Consider the following 21,213-nt stretch of genomic DNA (forward strand, 5'->3'; position numbering starts at 1 on the left):
CATACAGTCAGTCTCATTAGCATCTAGGAGGAGATAAACCAGAAAGCTGCAATTGACCATTATGAGAGAGGGTATTGTCGAAATTCGACCTTTCTCTACTTCAACAAGTCTGTCCCGTAATAACCAATTCAATCATGTCCGGAAACATCATTATAACAACTACATATAAGAAGAGCATATCAAACATTAAATGAGCATCATTCATACTATGTTAATATTGAAGAATGCCAATAAATAGATACATAGAGAAGTAAAAGAAACTGTAAAGATGAGTTGAGTATGGAAGAAATTAAGTGCTGATCTTTGAGACTATTTCTATTTTGAAATATTCTGGTATTCACAAAATACAAACTCAGATATTTTATGTGCTTTCTTTCAAATAAGAAAAAATAATAATTAGACTTGCTCAACTTCCATGGATATTTAGATATTTGAGCTAGAAAATTTACATTATTTAAGTTTCTGTGAAATATGGGTTAAAGAGATTTTTATGTAAAAAAATACTTGACCATAGATCAAGGAGGAAAAAAAGAGTCTATTTTAACATTCTCACCAAACAATAAGACATTAATTAGAATCAAAGCTCCTTGTTTATTAAAAAGTATTGTATGAAGAAAATAATTGAGCTTCAAATTTAAAGCTATCTTAATTTTATTAAACTGGTATATTGATAGTTATTTATAATCAAAATACCATATCATTATCAATACCACAAATACTAATAAGCATTTATATGATTGATTTATACTTCAACTAATAAATATTTGTTCCCTGAACGATAATGGATGTCCCTAAATTGGTGTAATTTAGCACAACAGTTGAATCCAAGACAGACAGAAACAATTGGATGAGGACTAACATCATCAATCTTGACTCCAAAGAGAAAACAGCCAGTTTTCTTGAAAAAACATAATTTAAAAATGCCGGTAGTTAAAAGTAAAACCAAGCTCTGAGTTCAACTACATCTAGGAGGCCATGCCATTATCGCAACAACATATCTAAAAGATTCTGAATGGAGATTAAGGATGGGCATTGCCTTATTTGAAAGATGAAAAAACAATGTCTACCTCTTAAGTTTGAGCTAGAAAAAACAAATTGCAAAAGGAGATGAAGTAGATGTTGGGATGATATGATATTTCTGGACTGAACCTCTAACCTCAGCACGATTTTCATCAGCGGCCTGCAGTTTTCTTTGGCGGAGCTAGCTCTTCATCATCGGATTCGACATCGCCATGTTGCCAGATGTTCAGTCTTTCTTTTTTCGCTTTCTCTTGGAATTCTTCCAGATTGTCGAGAGCTGCCTTGCGTTCTCTAGTGTCCCATCTCTTCTTTCTTTCTAATCTCGCAAGCCCTTCCTGCATTCATTTAGTTGAAGGAATCAGAATCATACCACAGGCAAAAAGATCCATATAACTTTTTTTAAAAAAAAAGATAAGCTTGGACCTGAAGCATCGCAGCATTGATGCTGAATTCACCTTCAACATCAACGAGAGTCACCATCAATATAGTACCACTTCCTTGTCCTCTTGGTTTCCCCCCAGAAGTATCTCGTTCTTCAATCATAGCCCTGAACTCTTTTGAGTTGTTCATTGTACACTCACTCAAATACTCTGCAGCTTCTAGACCAAAATCATCCTCCAAATTAGGCACTTTTATGTACGCAAGGCTACAAAGCTGAGCTAAACCAGGAGCTGCCGAGACTGAGGGGTCAAGAGGACGTAAGCGGCTATATGGAACAAATTCTTGGTTTCCATAATCAATATAGAAAACTTCAAATTTGTCATTTGGTGATTGCACAGCTCCTCCTCGTGGTCCATTTACAATCTAGAGATAGGCCAGATAAATAAAATATGATCAACATTTTTTGATATTATTGTTTAAAAAATAAGACCAAGAAACAAAATCAGGAAATATGCAATTAAGATTAATTTCAGTTGACAGATTCAGACAGGACCCAGATGCACGTTTCTGTGAACAAAAAACTTAATATTGAAGTAGTAGTATGATAAACCATAGACATAAGCACACTTTCGTCCAGTATACTTAAGAACTACAGCAAATGGCAAGCACTTATAGCAAGAGATAGAGCGAGCAATCAAATAGAAAATGATATGTAAGTTTTGGAATTGTTCCTTTGTCCTTTTTTTCAGGTTTATACTGACAGGTATAGGTCCATATATTACAAGGTATACAGGCACCTATAAACCAATCCTTTTGAATCAACTCACCTATAAACCAATCCTTTTGAATCAACCAACAACTTATTAGATGTTGGATCTTTAGCAAATAACTTTAATACACAAACACAAGAGTAACTTAAACTAATTACAGAATTGCTGAAAGGAGAGCAGTTACTGCATTGTTGCTGCTCAGTGGTTTAGTGGACCCAAGCATGGACCCAATCATGTCCTTCCTTTCATTGCCTTGTCCCACAAATATATCACGAGTTATTCCAATGACTAATCATCAAGATGCCTGATTCACCCATGGTATTTCACATAATATAAGCTTGACTTCAGCTATGACACTGAAATTTTCTAACATATTCATGTCACATTAGAGAATTAATGTATGAACTGAGACTTTGGGGACAGTATGATTTGACAGAAAGAGTTAATTGGCACAGTTTTGATTTTTTTAGCAAAACTTGGTACTTTTCTACCGAGTATAAGTTAAGAAAGATTGCTGAACATTTAGTATTGTTTTGAAGTTTTACACTGAAATTTTCTAGCATATTCATGTCACATTAGAGAATTAACGTGTGAACTGAGACTCTGGGGACAGTATGATTTGACAGAAAGAGTTAATTGGCACAGTTTTGATGATTTGTTTAGCAAAACTTACTTGGTAGTTTTCTACTGAGTATAAGTTAAGAAGGATTGCTGAACATTTAGTATTGTTTTGAAGTTTTCCTATTTCTGAGATCACTCCATAACAATTTTCAACTATAAAGTCCAAATTCTGCGATTTGTAAATGTTATGTGATAAACCAGTTCTAGTAAAGTAGTAACAATGAAAAAATAGTCTTGAAAAAAAATTAAAATTAAGATACACTTCCACTAAAATAAATTCTCAGTCAGCAATGAACCAAGTCACTCACATAAATCATTAAAGATGGAATTAAATAAAAATTAAAATATACCATGGCTCTGTTCCAGGAATTATCGATGCTGAACTGAGCTAAGACAAGATCACCCTTTGCAGGATTAAAAGAGCCAAGCACTGGAGCCTCCTTAATGTTTAGAGCAGCAAGTTGGTGTTGAATGGCAGACACCTTCTGATCAGCAACAGTTTGGACATAAAATTTGCCACCTCCAAGAACTTCAGTAACTACCACCTAAAGTTATAGACAACTTGAGATGATCATGTTTAAGAAATTCAGTTACCAAGATTTAAAAGTTACTATCTTGTGGGAGCACCTTGAGCACTTCTTTCTGTTTTGCTTCAGCAGAGGAAACATTTGAAACTTCTTTTGTTTCATCATAGTTCTCCCAAATCTGCAAAGGGAAATAAAATTTATATGATCCATATCAGTTGTTCAAATAAAGAAAAGAACAATCAATCATATTACCTTCAGTTTCTGGTGCTTTGCAGACTCTTCAGCCTGAGCCAATAGGTGAGCATCTGGTATCTTGTCAGAACCAAATGAGCTTTGAAGTCGTGCTAATCCAGTTTCCAAAAGAGTAACAGCCATATTGGTCCTAGACTCCCACAAGGATCCTAAGAATGTCCCAGTCCTATCGACAGTTTCAATCTCAATCTATCCAGCATAAAAAAGAAACATCTTGGTGTTATAAAAATGTTATCAATAAATTATAATAAATTAGTGAATATTACCTCAACATCCCGCTGCAATATTTTTCTTCTCATCAAAGCAATCGCATCATCTGAAAAAGGCTCCTCACGACCAGGACAGCGAACACCAGAAAATGAGAATGCAATTGTACATGTTTCCTTGGGAATCAATAACTTAAACCGATGACCACTGAGGACATACTCAACAACAGCAGTATGCCTCCTAGTCCTTTGCAGAAAAGGCAAGAAATCTCGTGACTTTTTAATAGATGCCTGTGCAGATGACATTTTTTTTCACTACAGTTCCATGGCAAAACATACAGGAAAAATCAATTATAAATGATTCCACTACTGACCGTGGTTAAATCAGTTATGTGCATCACTGGAGGATCTTTTGCAGAATGAATCCCTTTCCTTGAATTAATTGCACGTGATTCAGCAGCCAGCAATGCATCATAATGATTTGACCTTTCTTCAAAATCTCGATGCCTGACTACAGTGGCAAAGCCTCGAGAGACGACCATCTCAGCAACATTCATTCCAGGTTGGTTAGTTGAGGCAGAAGAGTTATCATCAGCTCCACTCTTCACAAGGAAAACGGACCCAAAATCCATTACTCTAGAATCAGACGGATTAGGGACTGCCCCATTGGATCCATCAGCTGCACCAACCTTCCTAGAGTATTCCATCGACACATTTACCTGACAATAATTTAACTGTGAGAATAACACTAGCATAACTTCCATCATACATATCAAGCCAAGAACCATACTTGATTCCCAATAAGACGGGTGCGTAAGAATTCTTTAGCCTCACGGGCATATGGTGCCGGTTTCTCATCTCTTCTTGGATTCCCCATTTTAGGTGCTCTGATGCTTGAGAGATTGACTCGACGCTCAGCTAATGGGCTTCCAAATGGAGCAGCATCATCAGCAACAACTATGCAATCACCACTTACAACCTCTACAACCTAAAAATTAATAAAGCAATAACTTAGTTATCAAGGTTTCAAAAGCATGTGTAGGTGGTATGCAATTGGCCCACAACAGAAAGCACGTTGTGGTATCCAAAAATATATCTGGTCAAACATTAAAATATTAACAAATATTTATATTGATATCTAAAATATTATCATTTGTAAAATAAGTACCTAAGTTAACACTTACAAGTTTTAAGCTGCTGAGAAGGATAGTTTAGGGCTTTAACTTTCAGTTTAAATTAACTCAAAATGAACAAGATAAGGTTGTTTTAAGTTCACATGCAGACAGCATATGCCATACATGCCCATATGTGGTCACCTTGCAGCCCTCTTCGAAATATGCCTAGGCAGAACATATGCGGCCACAATGAAAGCTTTTTAAAACCAGGGTTCAAGTGCAGAAGTTATAGGGTGCAAAGGCATCAATTTCAAGGAAGCCAAGCCAGCTAAAGAACACATACTTTTCCAGTGAAATTTTGGTCATGAATGGCTTTTGAATTTGAAGCTGGAGGCACATAGTTTGTCCAGATTCTCAGGCGATCCTTCTTAGCTTGAAGTTCAGCAGCCTTCAACCTACGTTTGGCATCATCCTCCATCATGTTTGCACTCCATTCCACATATTTAGCAAAACCCTGTGGAGAAAAAAAACAATATTCTGTTACAGAAACCTGTCTCACGGAATGGAATATTCAATTTTACAAGTAAATTTATACTACTCCACATTCACTAAACTCATACAAGAAAATATTTACCTCATGTCAAAACCAACTTTTTTATTTTCCCCTTGGAAGAGCAAATAATAATCCCAGCAAAGCAGAAAGTCAAACAGATTGAACTCGCAGATAAGGAATAAGACTTCTCACACAGTAGAAGGCATCAATCTTGTTTAAGTAAAATATACATAGAAAAGGTGCAATTTAGGGAAGTAGAAAGGGGATATAAGTTCAGTTTTTTGTTGTGTTCTTAAATAGATCCATTTTTAAGTGTAAGATAAAACAAGTATCTGTACTAGGTATCACTTTTCTCTTTCAACCTGTTGTTGAGAAGGTACATTTTCCTGTTGAATTGCACTTTGGTGAAAAAGCTATATTTAAGATTGATCACCCAGATTATTTAAAATGGCTTCTAGAATTGTTCACGAGAACAGATTCATTAAACGGAACTTGTTATGATAAGTTTTTGCACCAGATTTAGTTCATGCAAAATAAAAATATATTTTCCCTGCAACTTTAATGCTGATTGATGCAAAGAAAACAATGTAATGTGGTGCAAACCTATATTAATTCATCTCGACATATATTACAGTAAAAAATCATTTATAACTCAACTATTTTATTAATATAATAGAAAATCTAAATGAAAGAATATTAAATAGGAGAACAAATTGAATTCATCTCAGCACACTTACATATGTTGAAGTGTATCAAATATCAATGAAGTATAGTGGAATAAATTTTAATTCAATTGACTATCTAATTATTGAAGAGCTCCCGCAACAGTAAAGTTGTTGTCGTGTGACCTCGTGGTCACAGGTTCGAGTTGCAAAATTGGCTTCCTATAATAGACCCAATGTAGTCCGACCCTTCTTGAGGACCTTGCATTGGCAGAACTTTGTACATCGAACTACATTTTTTTACTATCTAGTTGTTGCATTTTTATTCTTAGAAGTAGATGAACTATGTGAAAGAAGACTACTAAGGAATAAACCTCATCTAAATGCATATCTACATATTTCAATTTGTGTTGACGCGTGTGAGTGGCGGCACAACATAATGCCAAAACCATATTGTTTTGATCGAGGACCAAAAGTATGACATCGAATGATATTTTTAACCTTGATCACGACTAGATAGGAAATATGATTCAAAAATAAAAAAAAAATCATCCATAAATAATAACTCTAGAAGAAAATCTAGCATGAATATGGATTTTCAAAAATCAGGTCATTTTCATCCATCAGACAGAGACTACAGAAGCAAAATTAACTTCAGATTGCTATCTTGTCTATATTAATATGCAGCAGTTCAGTGTTTGCTGTACAAATATAAAAAAGCATACATACATTCTGTACAAGCTCAAGTGCAAGGTCTTTTGCAGTGTCACCATCGGGATAATAAACTGAGCCAATTAGATTGCTGAATTTATCTACGCCTTCAAGAACAATTCTCACCTAAAGAAGTTTGGAGGTTAATATTAATTGAATGAACCAAATGTTGAAGTTAATAAACTGGAAATTACAAACAAACATACATCTCTGTTTAAGATGCGAGTTTCAGTAAAGTGTTTAGCCTCCCTCCCAAATGGATCAGGTGCAACTTCAGCAAGGGATGCAGAAGATGCAGCAAGCCTCTGTGCCGATGTTAGCGGCGGCCGAGTTTCACCAGCAATTTCTCCACTAGTATCATCCGCTGCAACTTCATTCTCAGGAATAGCATCACTAACAGGCCTTCTTCCCATCGAAGGAGACTGTTATTATGATTCATTATTTTGTCATTTCAAAGTGAAATAGTAAAATATATGTTCCTCTGCCATAATTTTCATTTTGAGATAACACATACCTGAATCCCCGCTACAAAAACTTGCACAAACTGGAATGTGGGGAGGAGGTAGACTCGAACAGTGCTGCCGTCACGAGCCTGCTCGACAATTCCCTGCATAGGTTTCCCCTTGTTTGCAGCGAGCAACCCCATTGCGTCTAAATTACTAGGATCACCAATAGCTGAAGGTGGCAAATTTCTCACAGCTAACTCTGAAGCACCAGGATCCTAGAAGATTTAGCCAAAAAAAAATGCATGATTCTTCCAGCTTTATGTACAGTACGGTTCTAACCATCTATTTGTGCAATTGTCTAGCTCCAATGTAGCTAAGTTTGCAAAGACAATCAAAGCTTCCAGATTTGACCTTTAGCAGTTACCCAGCATGAGAGGCAATCATTCTTGAGGTCATCAAACAAACAAGTCAATAAGTAACTTCATGGTGAGTGAATTAGAGAAATTGGAGTGAGAAGACAAGGGTGTTAGGCACTGTTGATTAAAAGGAAAAAATAGAAGAAAAAAATGCATATGGTAAAGAAAGAAGATCACACAAGAGCCCACAAGATCTATGAAGCACATATTTTATTAACTAGCCTAGCTTTGAATTACAAAAGAGCTAGCCTATATTCAACCGAGAGTTCTCTATAGTTGCAAGATCATTGCTTAATATTAACATAAATAAAACATACAGCAATGCAAAATTATGGAATCTTAACCAAGAGTAGGCAAACCTAAAAGAGTCCACTCATCATAGTTTGAGATACATCAAGCAGCCATTAACATCTACAACAAACACGTATAATAAAGAACTTCATCTTCTGTGGATTAGAGAAAAACCCATGTGGATGATCACATTGCACAGAAAAAGATTTTGAAAGCATCAGCAGCATAAAACAGAGGAAGAGTACTAACCTTGGTCCAGCGCCCGACACCCTGTTGTTTGGCTTGCTCTTCCAAATGTTGCAATTCCACTAGGTATGGGCTTGCTTCGCCTTTTTGTTGGCCTTGCTCTCTTACCTGGCAATAAAGAAATCTTAGCTCAAATATCAACATCCAAACATTTTTCTAAGCTATTGAGAAGTATACTACAACTAACAAGAGGCACTATTTATTCTTACTTTTGCCCATCCTTCAGAAACAACTGAGTATGCTACATTCTTATCTCCAAGAAAAACAGTACCAAATTCTCTTCCAATTGAAGGAACTATGTAGTCCACCCTGAATGTGACTTCCTAAAAAAATATCAAAACTGTGAGAAGGATGTTGCCTTGCCTAATGGTACATAAAATATCCACAAGTTAGATAAGGACCTTCCCAATACAAAGATTTCTCAAAAACTCTCTGCTCTCCCATGCAAATGGCTCATCAACACCACCTCGACGAGCCTAATCCATCATATAATAGTCACAATATAATGCATTAGGAAAAACTAAGGTACACATGACAATGAACAATTTCCAAGTGAAAAGTAGTTCATCCATTAAATACAAGAAGAAATAAAGCGTACTCATGCATGACCTATTACTATTAGGAGTAAACACCATTAAACTAATAATGAATTTCGAAGGCACATCTCTAGTCAAACTTTTTAACAAAAAAGAAAGAGAAAGAGTGCATTATTCTCACTCAAGACGTTGGGGGAAAAAAAAAGAAACTCAGATTTACATAGTTCGCTGATAATTCCAAGCAATGTGACAGTCATGCAAGACTTAGTTACCAGTCTAGGAGCAATCAGGGAAGATAAAGTGATGGTTTTTTCAGGAGGTATTGCTGCTTTTGTATTTCCCATTATAACCAAGGAGTCTCCAGAGGGAACGGCCTTAACTTTCCCCCTCAACCATCCTGCTGTTGCAGGTGCAGATGCCATGCCAATAGCTGATGCCTAAAATTAGTATACAAAACGCCACATTAAGAAAAGTGAAGGTATGACCCAAAATAAGAATTGGAAAGTTTATTCGTAGACTATAAGTCCAGTCGAGTCTGCACTTATTTTATAATTACAAGGACCATCCAGTGGATCCATCAAAACTTGATCAATTGAAATGAAAAAGTGGACAAACAATATAGAAAACATAACAATCGTGTTGAAGTATATCTCTAATGGGTAACACTTAAAACAAGTGCGAAACTTGCATAAAGGTTCGGTCTTTCACAGATCTAGGGGACAGCAAAGACATCACAATTAATCGGATTGAAAATCATGTTAGATCTCCATGTTAAAAACGCAGAATCCGGATCAGGAAATGCAAGAATCCTCGTAGGACCACGATCATGACATAATCCCCGCAAAAGAAAAAAAAAACTTTTCTCAATCAAAAGAGAAAACTTAGGCAATCTTTCCTCAGAGGGAAGCCCGATCTAATTCAAACGCAATGGACCTACGGAAGAAAGGCCTAACCTCAGCTGATCTCACAGACGAATAGCCTCCTACGGATCAGAAGCGCCTTAGCGAAGAGAAAGACGCTACTTGACGCTTGCGCCACCAAATTCGACGCAAGGGGAAGAACTCGTTCGTCGGAAGTACGCCGCAACCTAAGCTGACCGGGGTAGCACGAAATTTGATTTATATCACCTTCCTATCTGCGAAATTACACATTCACCCCTCACGAAATCGATATGAACAAAATTTGATCCGCAAATTCCCTTTGTTCCCGATTATCCTAAAGCACGATTTTAAACCCTATTAGGGTGTGTTTGGTTGGGGGTTATCATTGATAACCTTGGTTATCTGTCCAAGGTTATCGTTGATAACCTTGTTTGGTTCAAGTTATGATTGATTCCCAAGTAATACAACATTACCGCCACATCAGTAAATGGGTTATAATCCGGTAATGTGATTACCTTCAGCAGCCTAAGGTTTTCTACGATTCCTGAGGTTAACGAAATTTTTTCCATGATTACCCTCCGATTTTAAAACTAAGTGGTACTATGAAATCTAATTAAAATTAAATTATTTAATTCAATAAATTTTAATTTAAATATTTATAAATTAAAAAATAATTTATTTTAAATTTTTAAAAAAATTAATGAATTATATTTATTAATTTTATTAAAATAATTATTTTAATAAAATATTTTATTAAAAATATATTTTTTAAATTTAAAAAAAAATAAAATTAACAAATTATATTTATTAATTTAATAAATTATTTTATTAAAATAATTATTTTTAATAAATTATTTTATTAAAATAAAATTATCATATTATCTTTATTAATTTAATAAATTATTTTATTAAAATAATCATTTTAATAAATTATTTTATTAAAAGAAATATAAATTTATTTTAAATTTAAAAATATAAAAATTAAGGAATTATATTTATTAATTTAATGAATTATTTTATTAAAATAATTATTTTAATAAATTATTTTATTAATATATATATTTATTTTAAAATTTAAAAAATAAAATTAACAAATTATATTTATTATTTTAATGAATTTTTTTTTATTAAAATAATTATTTTTAATAAATTATTTTATTAAAATAAAATTAACAAATTATACTTATTCATTTAATGAATTATATTAAAATATAATTGAATGAAGGTTAATATAGTAAATATAAAACTGGTTATGTTTTATTCCCTCTAAATAAATAAAGTAAACCAAACAATATTAGGTTATGTTTTATGCCCCATAACCTTAGTTATGTGATTACCTGGTAATCACATAACCAAGGTTATATATCATAACTTGAACCAAACGCACCCTAAAGATATTTTAGCTACCGTACAACGCTAAAATATTTTTATACTTAATCTAAAATTTTAATTATGGATCGACACATTATTTATATTTTTTATTTATTTTGATAATTAATAAAAAAAATTTATAATTTATTTAATTTATCTATCAAATAAATCTACGACATAACTTCTACTAGTCAAAAAGTCAACTTTTAGAATATTTGCCTTTGAATTTTGATTATATTAATTGTTCTTCTTAGTCTTTTATCACTATATTACATCCATAGGGATTTTTTTTATTTATTATAAATACATCAATTTTAAATATTTTCAATTTTTTAAAGATTATTTATTTATTTTTTTCATAAATTTGTTTAAAGTTTATTTTCTTCACAAATATTTTTCAGCGATATTTATTTCTTTATTTATATTATTCTTTTTTATTTGTATTATTTAAGCTGTAGTAGTTTTGATAAACTGTGCATTTAACCAATTTGATTAAATTATATCAATTTTAACTAAAGTAACATAGTTTTTATCAATATTTAAGTAATTTTAATTTATTAAACTACGTACTTTTAACTATCATTATTTAATAATTTTAGTATATCATGGCAGTTTTAATAAAACTGTAATAAGAACACTAAAATAAGAACAATTATTCTTTAATAATAATAAATAAATAATATTTATTTATTTTTATATCTTTAGTAATCAGTGTTAACTACTACGATAATATTAGAAACAAAGGATTACCTTTTTATTTTTTTTTATTAAAAAGAGATCCTCTTTTAATAATTTTCATAATCTGAGCCGTCCATTTGATTTTTGCGTGTAATTCTTTTCCAACCAAATATACTCCTCCTTTATTGTCACTTTAACCATAAAAAATTATTAAAATGTTTTAAGGTCATAAAAAATTAAATAAATCTTCTACCATAAATCTAATAATCATTTAATGATGTGAATGAGTTATATAAGATTATTATTAGATTCATTGTATTCTCATAAATTTATTTAATATTTTTTATTTTGACTATGCAAGAGTATTAAATATTTTAGTCAAAAGACTTTCATTAAAATACTATATGTTTTTTAGTGTTAGATTTTAACTATTATAAAATCATTAAAATATTTAAACTAAATTATTTTAATGAAGTTTTTCAATAGCTAGAATAGTAGCATAAGATGTCTACCATAATCCTAAAACATCAAAATATTTTGATCAAAATTATTTTTTACTTTTTAATTTTAAATAAAATATTTTAATAGCAAATTATAAAAATGGAATCATCATTCACTTTATTATTAAAATTTGATTTTTTTATTATTAGTTTATTTCGAAAATTATAAGGATCATAAAATTTCAACCAGCATCGTCTTCTTCTTCAGTAATATATTCCGACTGATGGGAGGGAGCGACTGCGAGGGGTAAGAGTGGAAAAAATAAAGTGAGGAGAGGCGTCGGCGACCTTGCTCTCTTCCCGTGTACAACCCGCTAGCTGCCTGCCTGCTCAGCAAAGCTAACCAAAAATTTGTTCCTTTTCAACCTAAACCTACTGATCCATTGCAGCTTTACAACAGATTTTGTACGTCTGTTTTCTATCGCGGTTTCATCGGTTTAGCTAGGGAATGATACATAAGCCAATGGAGAAAGGATATGGATGGGTTAATCCTTAATTAGTTTTTTAGTTTTCAGTTTTTATCGCCTTCATGATATATTGAAAATCCGTTGATTGATTTGTATCTCTGTCCTTTTGATTCCTTCATTTTTGGATGTGATATGCATTCTGTTTGTCGATTAACGTTTGTTGCTCCATCACATCACATTCACATCACATGCTTAAGTGCAGATGCTATTTGAGTTGTTTTAGAGTATGAGAACTTGATTACTATTTGACATATTTATAAGTGGATAAGATTTACGTTCTCATAAATGATCGTAAAATTGATCGTGTAAAATTGTTGGAGTGATAAATTTCACTTTTTAATGAAATAAATGCTATTTGAGTTTGTAAATCGTGTGCATGGTCACTATCATGTTTGCATCCGGTAAAGAACATCTGCAGTCCTTCCATTATGCCTCCCAGTTAACACGATATGGATGAAGGTGTAGGCCGTCCATGGAGTTGATTCAATGCCTTTAACTTTAAGGGTGTGTTTGGTTGGGGGTCATCCGTGATTACCTTGGTTATGTGATTACCAAGTAATCACATAACCAAGGTTATAGGAAATAAAATATAACCTAATGTTGTTTGGTTTAATCCTAGATAATGAGACAAAACCTTGTTTGTTTGAAAGTTTTAATACATTACTTACTTTAACATTTACTATATTACCCTAGTTCAATTATAATCATTTTTTACAACTAAATTAATTTGATATTTAATTATTTTTAAAATTAAATTATTAATTATAATATTAATAATATAATATATATTGATAGGCCCCCGCAAGTATACGGGTTGTCGTCAAGTAATAAAATATCGATCCACAGGGACCGTGGAATTACTTACTAGATTTAGCACAAAAAGGTGGGAGAGAAAATGAGCATGAGTTGTTGTGGGGGAGAAGGGAGCACTCTAGAGTACTTAATCCTAAATTCGGAGAAAGGAAACGACTGTGACAATGGATGTGAAGCGATCCTAGGACTTCGGACTCCTCAGAGTATTGATTGATTGACTTGGATCCTCTACCTTTCCTCAATAATTGTACAATTGTAGGGACGCTAACCAATATATCCAATTAGACCTCGTCAGGTATCCTCGGAATAAATCATTGGTGTTCTTACGTCATCATTGTTAGATCAAGGTGATTCTAGATAGCCCGGTTCAAGGCTTTCCTGTGTCACTCAGGCGCCCCGGAATGCTACTAAAATCCTATCCCCTGTCACAGGATATCTTTTTTACGGACCTCTCTCCAACAATGAATAACCGCTAACTATCCCTCATAGAAACTAATTATGATTTAAGAAACCCCTCGAAAACTCGCCCGGTTCAAGGCTTTCTTCCTGTCACGAAGCGCCCCGGTGTACGGCCTAATGATTCCTCAAATCACAATTAATCTCTACCCTCATAGATTCATACACAAGCATTTCATCATTCACAACACAAGCATAAATCCACAAGGCAATAGACAATCAAATCATAGGAAACGGTAGATTAACAAATCCAAGTTACAATCATCCAAATACACCTGATTTATCCTACATCCTAGAATCTAGGGAACTACTCCATGACGGAGAGAGCACAATACAAAGAAGAATAAAGAGAATACATCCTATTTCGAAGAATACACAAGAAATGCAGTAAAATAGGACTTATCAATGGTTTTCTTCTTCCTCGGACTGTGAACTCTTCGTAGATGAGATGAAGATGGGATGGAGCAGCCGGATCGGTGGATGGATCGTCGAATCTCGCTCCGGAATAGGCTTCGGTGGCTCAAGAATAGCTCCGGTGGCTCTCCAAAGGTCTCCCCCCTTTGCTAGGGTCCCAAAAATATCTATTTATAGCTGCAGCCCGAGGTCAGACACGCCCCCGTCCACACGGCCGTGCCTGGGAGGCACGGCCAGAAGCAGTGAAGGCTCTGTTCAGGGGCACGGCCGTGCCTTTTAGGCACGGCCAGAAGCAGTGGTGTCTCTGTTGAAAGGCACGGTCGTGCCTCTGAGGCACGGCCAAAGCCTGTTTCTTCAGGTTTTGCAGGGCACGGCCGTGCCTGGGAGGCACGGCCAACAGCAGGGACTCCTCTGATGAGAAACACGGCCGTGCCTTGTGGGCACGGCCAACAGCAGTGGTCTTCTTTTGATGGAGGGCACGGCCGTGCCTAAGGAGGCACGGCCAAGCCTTGGCTGTCTTCTGTTCTGAAGCACGGCCGTGTCTGGTAGACACGGCCCTGTCTGCTGCTGAAGAGGGATGATGGCACGGCCGTGCCTGTGAGGCACGGCCAGGGCTAGTTGCTGTTCTGGATGGAAACACGCCCGTGCCTTGTTGAACATATACTAATAGGTTAAATCCAAAATGACATTCATCCAAGAAGTTTTGTTCAAAATGATAGCACGACTATCCAAAAATATATCTAAAATATAAGTACCAACAATGTATACCAAAATAACAATCTAATTCAAATAGTTAATTCATTTGGAATGGATCTCAGAGAGCAACTTCAGCACGTAACTTCTCCTAAATATCTTTGGCAATGCGAAGAAGTTGTCAAGCTTGTGTTCATCCTTGAGAATATACTCCCCAACATCCATAATTTCTTGCTCAGAAAATTCAGAAAGTTCTATTAACTCTTCGTATATCTTTTTTTTTCTATGATTATTCTCTGTTTGTTGTTTGAAGTAGTTGGAGATCTCCTCATCAGATTTAGAAATAGAAGTAATATAATTTTGAATCTCTCCCACCAAGTCACCTAGAGCATCATCAGACTTCCCTTTTTGCTTTCTGGTTGACTTTTTGTTTGTTGGATAAGCAGATGAACTTGGAGTCTCAGATATCTTCTGGTTGTCATCATCAAATCCTTCAACATATTCTTCTTTTTCAAGATCAACCGTGTCAATCTCTTCATCACATAAATTTATCTCTTCTACTGCATCAGCTGGGGTTTCTGCATTAGCTCCTGTGGCATGATCTTTCCCCCACACAGACATCAAGTCATCAAGGTGGGGGAACTCTTTATTCCTTAAACCAATAGCAGCTGGATGACTCTAAATTAAAAAATTAGTAAACAAAATTATCAGACCAAAGTTACATTCAAAGGAAAGTTTGTGATCTATTAAACACAAAAATAGAAAAAGTTACCTTTACCCAATCATCGAAGACATCCTTTGTTGCAATGATACACTTCTCAACATCGTTCCATCCAAATCCACTACTATGATTCAACATCTCGTTGATAGCATGGAATTGCCTCTTCAGTAGCTTGTACCTTGACTCAATATGAGGGGTAGCTTTCAGATTGCTGGATGGTAATTTAGCAGCCATGACTTTCTCCAAATGTAGCAAGTACCCAGTTCGAAAACCATTTTCACTCTTCCAAGCTGAATTTTTGCTTAACTCAACAAGACAATCAACTAAAACTGCATCCTCTTGTTTTGTCCACAAGTGTTTAGTGCTCGGTGTTTTTCTTTTGAACTTCGTTGGCATTGAACTTTCTACTTGTTCAGTTGGTGCATCCTTGTTTGTTGCTACTCCTTTTATCCTCTTCTGGCTATGTCCTTCCATTGAAAACTGAAATTAAACCATCCAAATAACACATTATTCTTGCATAAAACATAATCAAATTATTTAAATAAATAATATACAAATCCAGATACAATCAAATTGTTCAAACGTAATAAATCCAAGATACAATCAAATTGTTTAAACTTAATCAAACCCAGATACAATCAAATTGTTCAAACTTAATCAAATCCAGATACAACCAAATTGTTTAAACTATTGAAATGGGTAGTAAACCCAAATACAATATAATCAAAGAGTTCAAATACATAGAAACCCAAATTTCAAGACAGAACATTATATTTAATTAACCGATGACTGCCAGCTCGTGAACATATCATCCGCAAGCTTGTCTCTCCATTCAGTCCAAGCAGGGCTGGTCTCACAATGTCTGATCAAATCAACACCATCATTGACAGCATCATCATCACTTTCATTTGACTCGAGGACATCAAGCTCACTCTCTATCGGATCAATTGTCATTTCATACCTTATGAAATTATGCAGAATACAACAAGCAGAAATAATCCTACATTGAGTCTTAACATCATAAAATGACTTATCTCTCAATATAGCCCATCTAGCTTTTAAAATGCCAAAACACCTCTCAATGCAATTTCTGGCTTGAGAGTGTTTCATATTAAAGTACTCTTTGCTTGTTGTTGGTTGGTAACCTTGTCTCCATTCAGTCAAGTGGTACCTTTGACCTCTATATGGTGCCAAAAATCCTTCCCCATTTGTGTATCCAGCATCACACAAATAATAACAACCTATATTACAAGTGAACATGTGTTAATATATATAATAACAACCCATTTTATGATAATTATAACTTAATTACCTTGAGGAATCTTCAAGCCATTCCTCCTACTAATAGCATCTCTTAAGACTCTACCATCTGCTGCAGATCCTTCCCAACCCGGTAAGACATAGCTAAATTGCATGTTCGGTGTGCACACACCCAAGACATTGGTTGCAATTTCACCTTTTCTGGTTCGGTACCTAGGTTTATCAATGCTGGGGCATTGACATTAATATACGTCCCATCTAATGCTCCCAAACAACCCTACACTCAAATAAGTATCATAAATCAAATTAATTTATTGTGTACATTTAAATAATTAAAAATAAATATATAGAAATTATATACTTGTACCTTAAACCATTTCCACCTCTCATCCATGCAATTTTCTGGAATTGGTTCAGGCTTCTTAAGCAAAATATTTTGTAACCGTAGAACAGAATTCAAAACTGAATGAAATTGCCTACTAACTGTCTCACCGGATCTAGCTGTTTGACGTTTTAGAACCCTATTCTTCACATTATGTGCAATAATGTGAAGAAAAGATATTACAAGTTCACTAATTGACATATTTTTATTTCCTTCCAGTTTTCCATGAGTCGTTAGCAAAGAACAAAGTTTGTCTAAAGACCTTCTATCCATCCTACAGTTATCAACACATTGTCGATCACTATGAAAAACCATTTCATTTAAGTTTATAGACCTAATATTATATCTAGACAATGCTTGATGAGTATATGATATGCTCCTCCTAAACCTAGCACTCCTCTTGTTAGCTAAGACAACCGCCAACAATAAAAGCATCAATAACTTCCTTTGCATCCTCTTCTTGCGTATAATTAGAGAAATTATCTTCATCTCTTGCCTTACTGCTAATTGATCCATATCAACCTATCATGAAAATACAGCAGTTGCAAGTATTTAATTGAATTGTAAAGAAGAAATCATTCTTATGTATTATATAAGCTACATAGACAAACAAATAATTCTTTGAAGTCTAACTAGCTGAATTCAAATAGCAGAATATCAAATTTGCTATTTGAAATCTTCGAAGTCTGTTCATGAAATAGCAGAATATCAAATTTGCTAGAGAAATCATTCTTTGAAGTCTAACTAGCTGAATTCAAATAACAGAATATCAAATAAAGCAGAATACAAGGAAGTGGACAAACAAATAGCAGTGAAGTAAACTGAAATAATGGAGAAAGACAACCTGGACAAATGTAAGCAGTAAACAGAAATAGCAGTGAAGTAAACATCAGCATATGTTGAAGTATAATCACTTTAAGCAGTGATTATCAAATAAAGCAGACAAAAATAGGTAGTGGACAAACAAATAGAAGAATACAAACTGAAAAGAACAATGAGAGAGAATTAGCATATGTTAAGCAACATTGATATTCCTGGGAAAATTTGCTGAAAGCAAGTAGAAGAATACACATTGAGAGATCACCTAACAAGTGACTACACACGTGCAAAGAGTAGCCAACTATTAAATCGATGCTAAAAAGAAGTAGAGCAGAGGTTACAAGTACAAGACAATGTCATTTGCATCACGAAAAAATGGCAAGACTCATTAGTTGTACCTTTGCAGGCAAATTGAAGAGCTTGAAGTCACTTTTGCGCAAACGATTATGGTGAGGGAGGAAGAAAACAGCGTTGATGCGGGGATGAACGGAAAGAAGCACCAACAGAAGAGGGCTCGCCGGAGGATCAGGAGGTAGGTAGTAGGCTAGGCTAGGGTTAGGGCTCGATGCGGGGATGAACGGAAAGACAAAAGAGGGCTTCGAATCGCCGGCGCCGCTGTTAGAGAAGGGAGCAAGCGGAAGCGGACAGGGAGAGGGCTTCGCTCGCGATCGGGGACGGGAGAGGCTTCGCTCGCGATAGGGGACGGGAGAGAAGGGTTTCGCTCGCGATCAGGGACGGGAGAGGAGGCTTTTGCTCGCGATCGGGGACGGGAGAGGAGGCTTTCGCTCGCGATCGGGGACGGGAGAGGAGGCTCGCTCGCGATCAGGGACGGGAGAGGAGGCTTTCGCTCGCGATGGGAGAGGAGGCTCGCTCGCGATCGGGGACGGTTGCTCGCGGAGGGTAAGGGGAGGATAATTTTGTAAAAAAAAATTCCTTAACCCCGGAATCAAGAAAAACCTAAGTTTTTCTTGGTTTTCTAATTCCGGGTTAGATAACCTCTTTTGCTGACGTATGCTGATGTGTCGGGCATGACATATTACTTCGGAATCAGCGATTACCTAAACCAAACAAGGTTTTGATTGATAACTTTGGATGGATAACCAAGGTAATCACAGATTACCCCCAACCAAACGCACCCTAAAAAAAAGTTTTGATTTTATAAATCATAGCAATGAGTGTAATAAGTAATTTTTTCACTAAATATGTAAAAATTCATCTAAAGAATTACATGCATGCAATATAATTGTAAATGAGATATAGACAATTGTATAGCTTTTGAATGACGCAGAGCAGAAACGACATTAACTAACAACCTTGAGCAAGATTGCTTCTACTCGTATCCATGCTGAGATCTCCTCGAGATGACTTTCTAAGTCGCATGTCGTGTCTCCACTGCAATACTAGTCGAAGGGGGAGACAAGCGATCCGAGAGAGGACCTACAGTTCGATTTCGTATTCGACGGCTTGAAGCAATCTGGCAATACGAATCAAATTGAACAGAGGAGATCACACCATCATTCGAAGGTTGTATGGTTCATTGTCAAGAAGGATAGTGAATTTATATAATGTAGATGTTCTAACGGCAATAATTATCCCGAAACAAAAACCAAAACGAAAGAAAAAATTGATACCTTTTAGTGGAGAAATAGTCGCTGCTTCTCCTCGTGTTCCTTACTTCCACCGTCGGTAGTAGCTTCTTTTGGCTCTAGAATGATCGACCCTTGGGAGATACTAATCCTAGGAGGATTAAGGACTGGTGGTGAATTTTAGAAGGCCCTCTATGGCCGACAACAACTAACAAACCCAAGCTTTGGGTGGTGGCATTCTTTGTGTTGGGCAATGACAAGGAGGAAAGAGAGTTTAGTTGAGCTGCTAGGGGAGGAAGAGGGCTACGGTTTTAAACCTTGCCAATAACTTTTCATAAGAGTTATATTTATAAACCTCTAACGAGTTTGGTTTGCTAAACTAAAACCCATGTCCATTAACTCAAATTCCAAACCGCTAAACTTAAGTTTGGTTTACAACCAAACCGTATTAGTTTTGTATTTGATTTAAAATCTAACAATTAGATTTCTAATCTCTGTAAATAACTCTTTATAAGAGTTATATTTATAGATATTTAATAGATAAATTTTATTAAGAAAAAATAATAGAATTTGTTAAATCAAACTCCAATCTTTTAGCCTCAAGTTTGGTTGACAACCAAATCGGGTTGGTTCAAAATCAAATCATTTTTAATTAAAATCAAACCAATTTAATTTATAATTAAATCAAAGAGGGCCCACTTTATCTTTAAAAGACATGGGCCACGTGGCTCATCTGCACTTTCTTTCCAGCAAAATATTTTATATATTTGTTGTTCGTCTAGTCCAACTAGATTCAATTTCTCTCGATCTGAGAATCCAATTCTCAAACTCATTTTATGTCTCTTGAAAAAACTTGTAGTGCATGTGATCTTATAAGTTCTCAATTTATATTGGTCGTTCATAATTAACCATTAATTATATATTGATTATGAGTAACACCTAATAGTACATCATAACCCTCAATTAACCAAAAATTCACAATTGATTCCAAAACCACTTCTGAACTCTTCAGCAACTACAGTTAATTGTGTCTCTGTTCCTTTCACCATCTTATACCAGTTTAATTCAGGACATGATCTACGTTGTTAGTCCCTACTAGGCTGACTATGTCACACCTATCTTAAGCTCTAGTTCCTTATCCTATCGATTTCAGTTACTCAAAACAACTATCCAAGAGGACCATCCTCTTAACGTATTATTATTTTGGCTAAAGGCTTACGAGTAACAATCCTGACAAGTGGTCATAGAGTATACGTCTCCTAATTAAAGGAGTAGTGAATTCTCTATTGGCTACTCAAACACCTTCAGGTACTTTGATTTATTTCCAATCATCTTAGGTCTACATCTCTGTACAAATGCTTGCTTAAGATGTCAAGTATAAGTCTCCATGATCAAGATAACTTGCCTCAAGTCGGATGA

At 35.0% G+C, this 21,213-nt stretch overlaps 2 protein-coding genes across 2 annotated transcripts; both read right to left on the reverse strand.

The window, feature by feature from the left end:
* Positions 1-848: 848 nt before the first annotated feature.
* Positions 849-9,829, reverse strand: LOC141835953 (ribonuclease TUDOR 2-like). The gene is made up of 17 exons (XM_074723365.1): positions 9,707-9,829; positions 9,026-9,190; positions 8,619-8,693; positions 8,427-8,540; positions 8,221-8,325; positions 7,333-7,539; positions 7,025-7,240; positions 6,837-6,944; positions 5,236-5,406; positions 4,568-4,765; positions 4,152-4,496; positions 3,838-4,068; positions 3,572-3,760; positions 3,420-3,497; positions 3,143-3,337; positions 1,444-1,824; positions 849-1,355 (listed from the first exon to the last, which is right to left on the reverse strand). Exons 2-17 carry the CDS (start codon positions 9,173-9,175, stop codon positions 1,173-1,175), a joined length of 2,946 nt encoding a protein of 981 aa, XP_074579466.1. The 5' UTR covers positions 9,176-9,190; positions 9,707-9,829; the 3' UTR covers positions 849-1,172.
* A 5,302-nt stretch (positions 9,830-15,131) lies between these two features.
* Positions 15,132-15,951, reverse strand: LOC141813674 (uncharacterized). Its single transcript, XM_074701681.1, has 2 exons — positions 15,799-15,951; positions 15,132-15,704 (listed from the first exon to the last, which is right to left on the reverse strand). Exons 1-2 carry the CDS (start codon positions 15,883-15,885, stop codon positions 15,132-15,134), a joined length of 660 nt encoding a protein of 219 aa, XP_074557782.1. The 5' UTR covers positions 15,886-15,951.
* Between the last annotated feature and the right edge of the window lie 5,262 nt (positions 15,952-21,213).

Source organism: Curcuma longa, chromosome 1 (genome assembly GCF_044706935.1).
Source record: "Curcuma longa cultivar G26 ecotype Majalengka, Jawa Barat chromosome 1, ITB_CL_G26_1.1, whole genome shotgun sequence".
NCBI lineage: Eukaryota > Viridiplantae > Streptophyta > Magnoliopsida > Zingiberales > Zingiberaceae > Curcuma > Curcuma longa.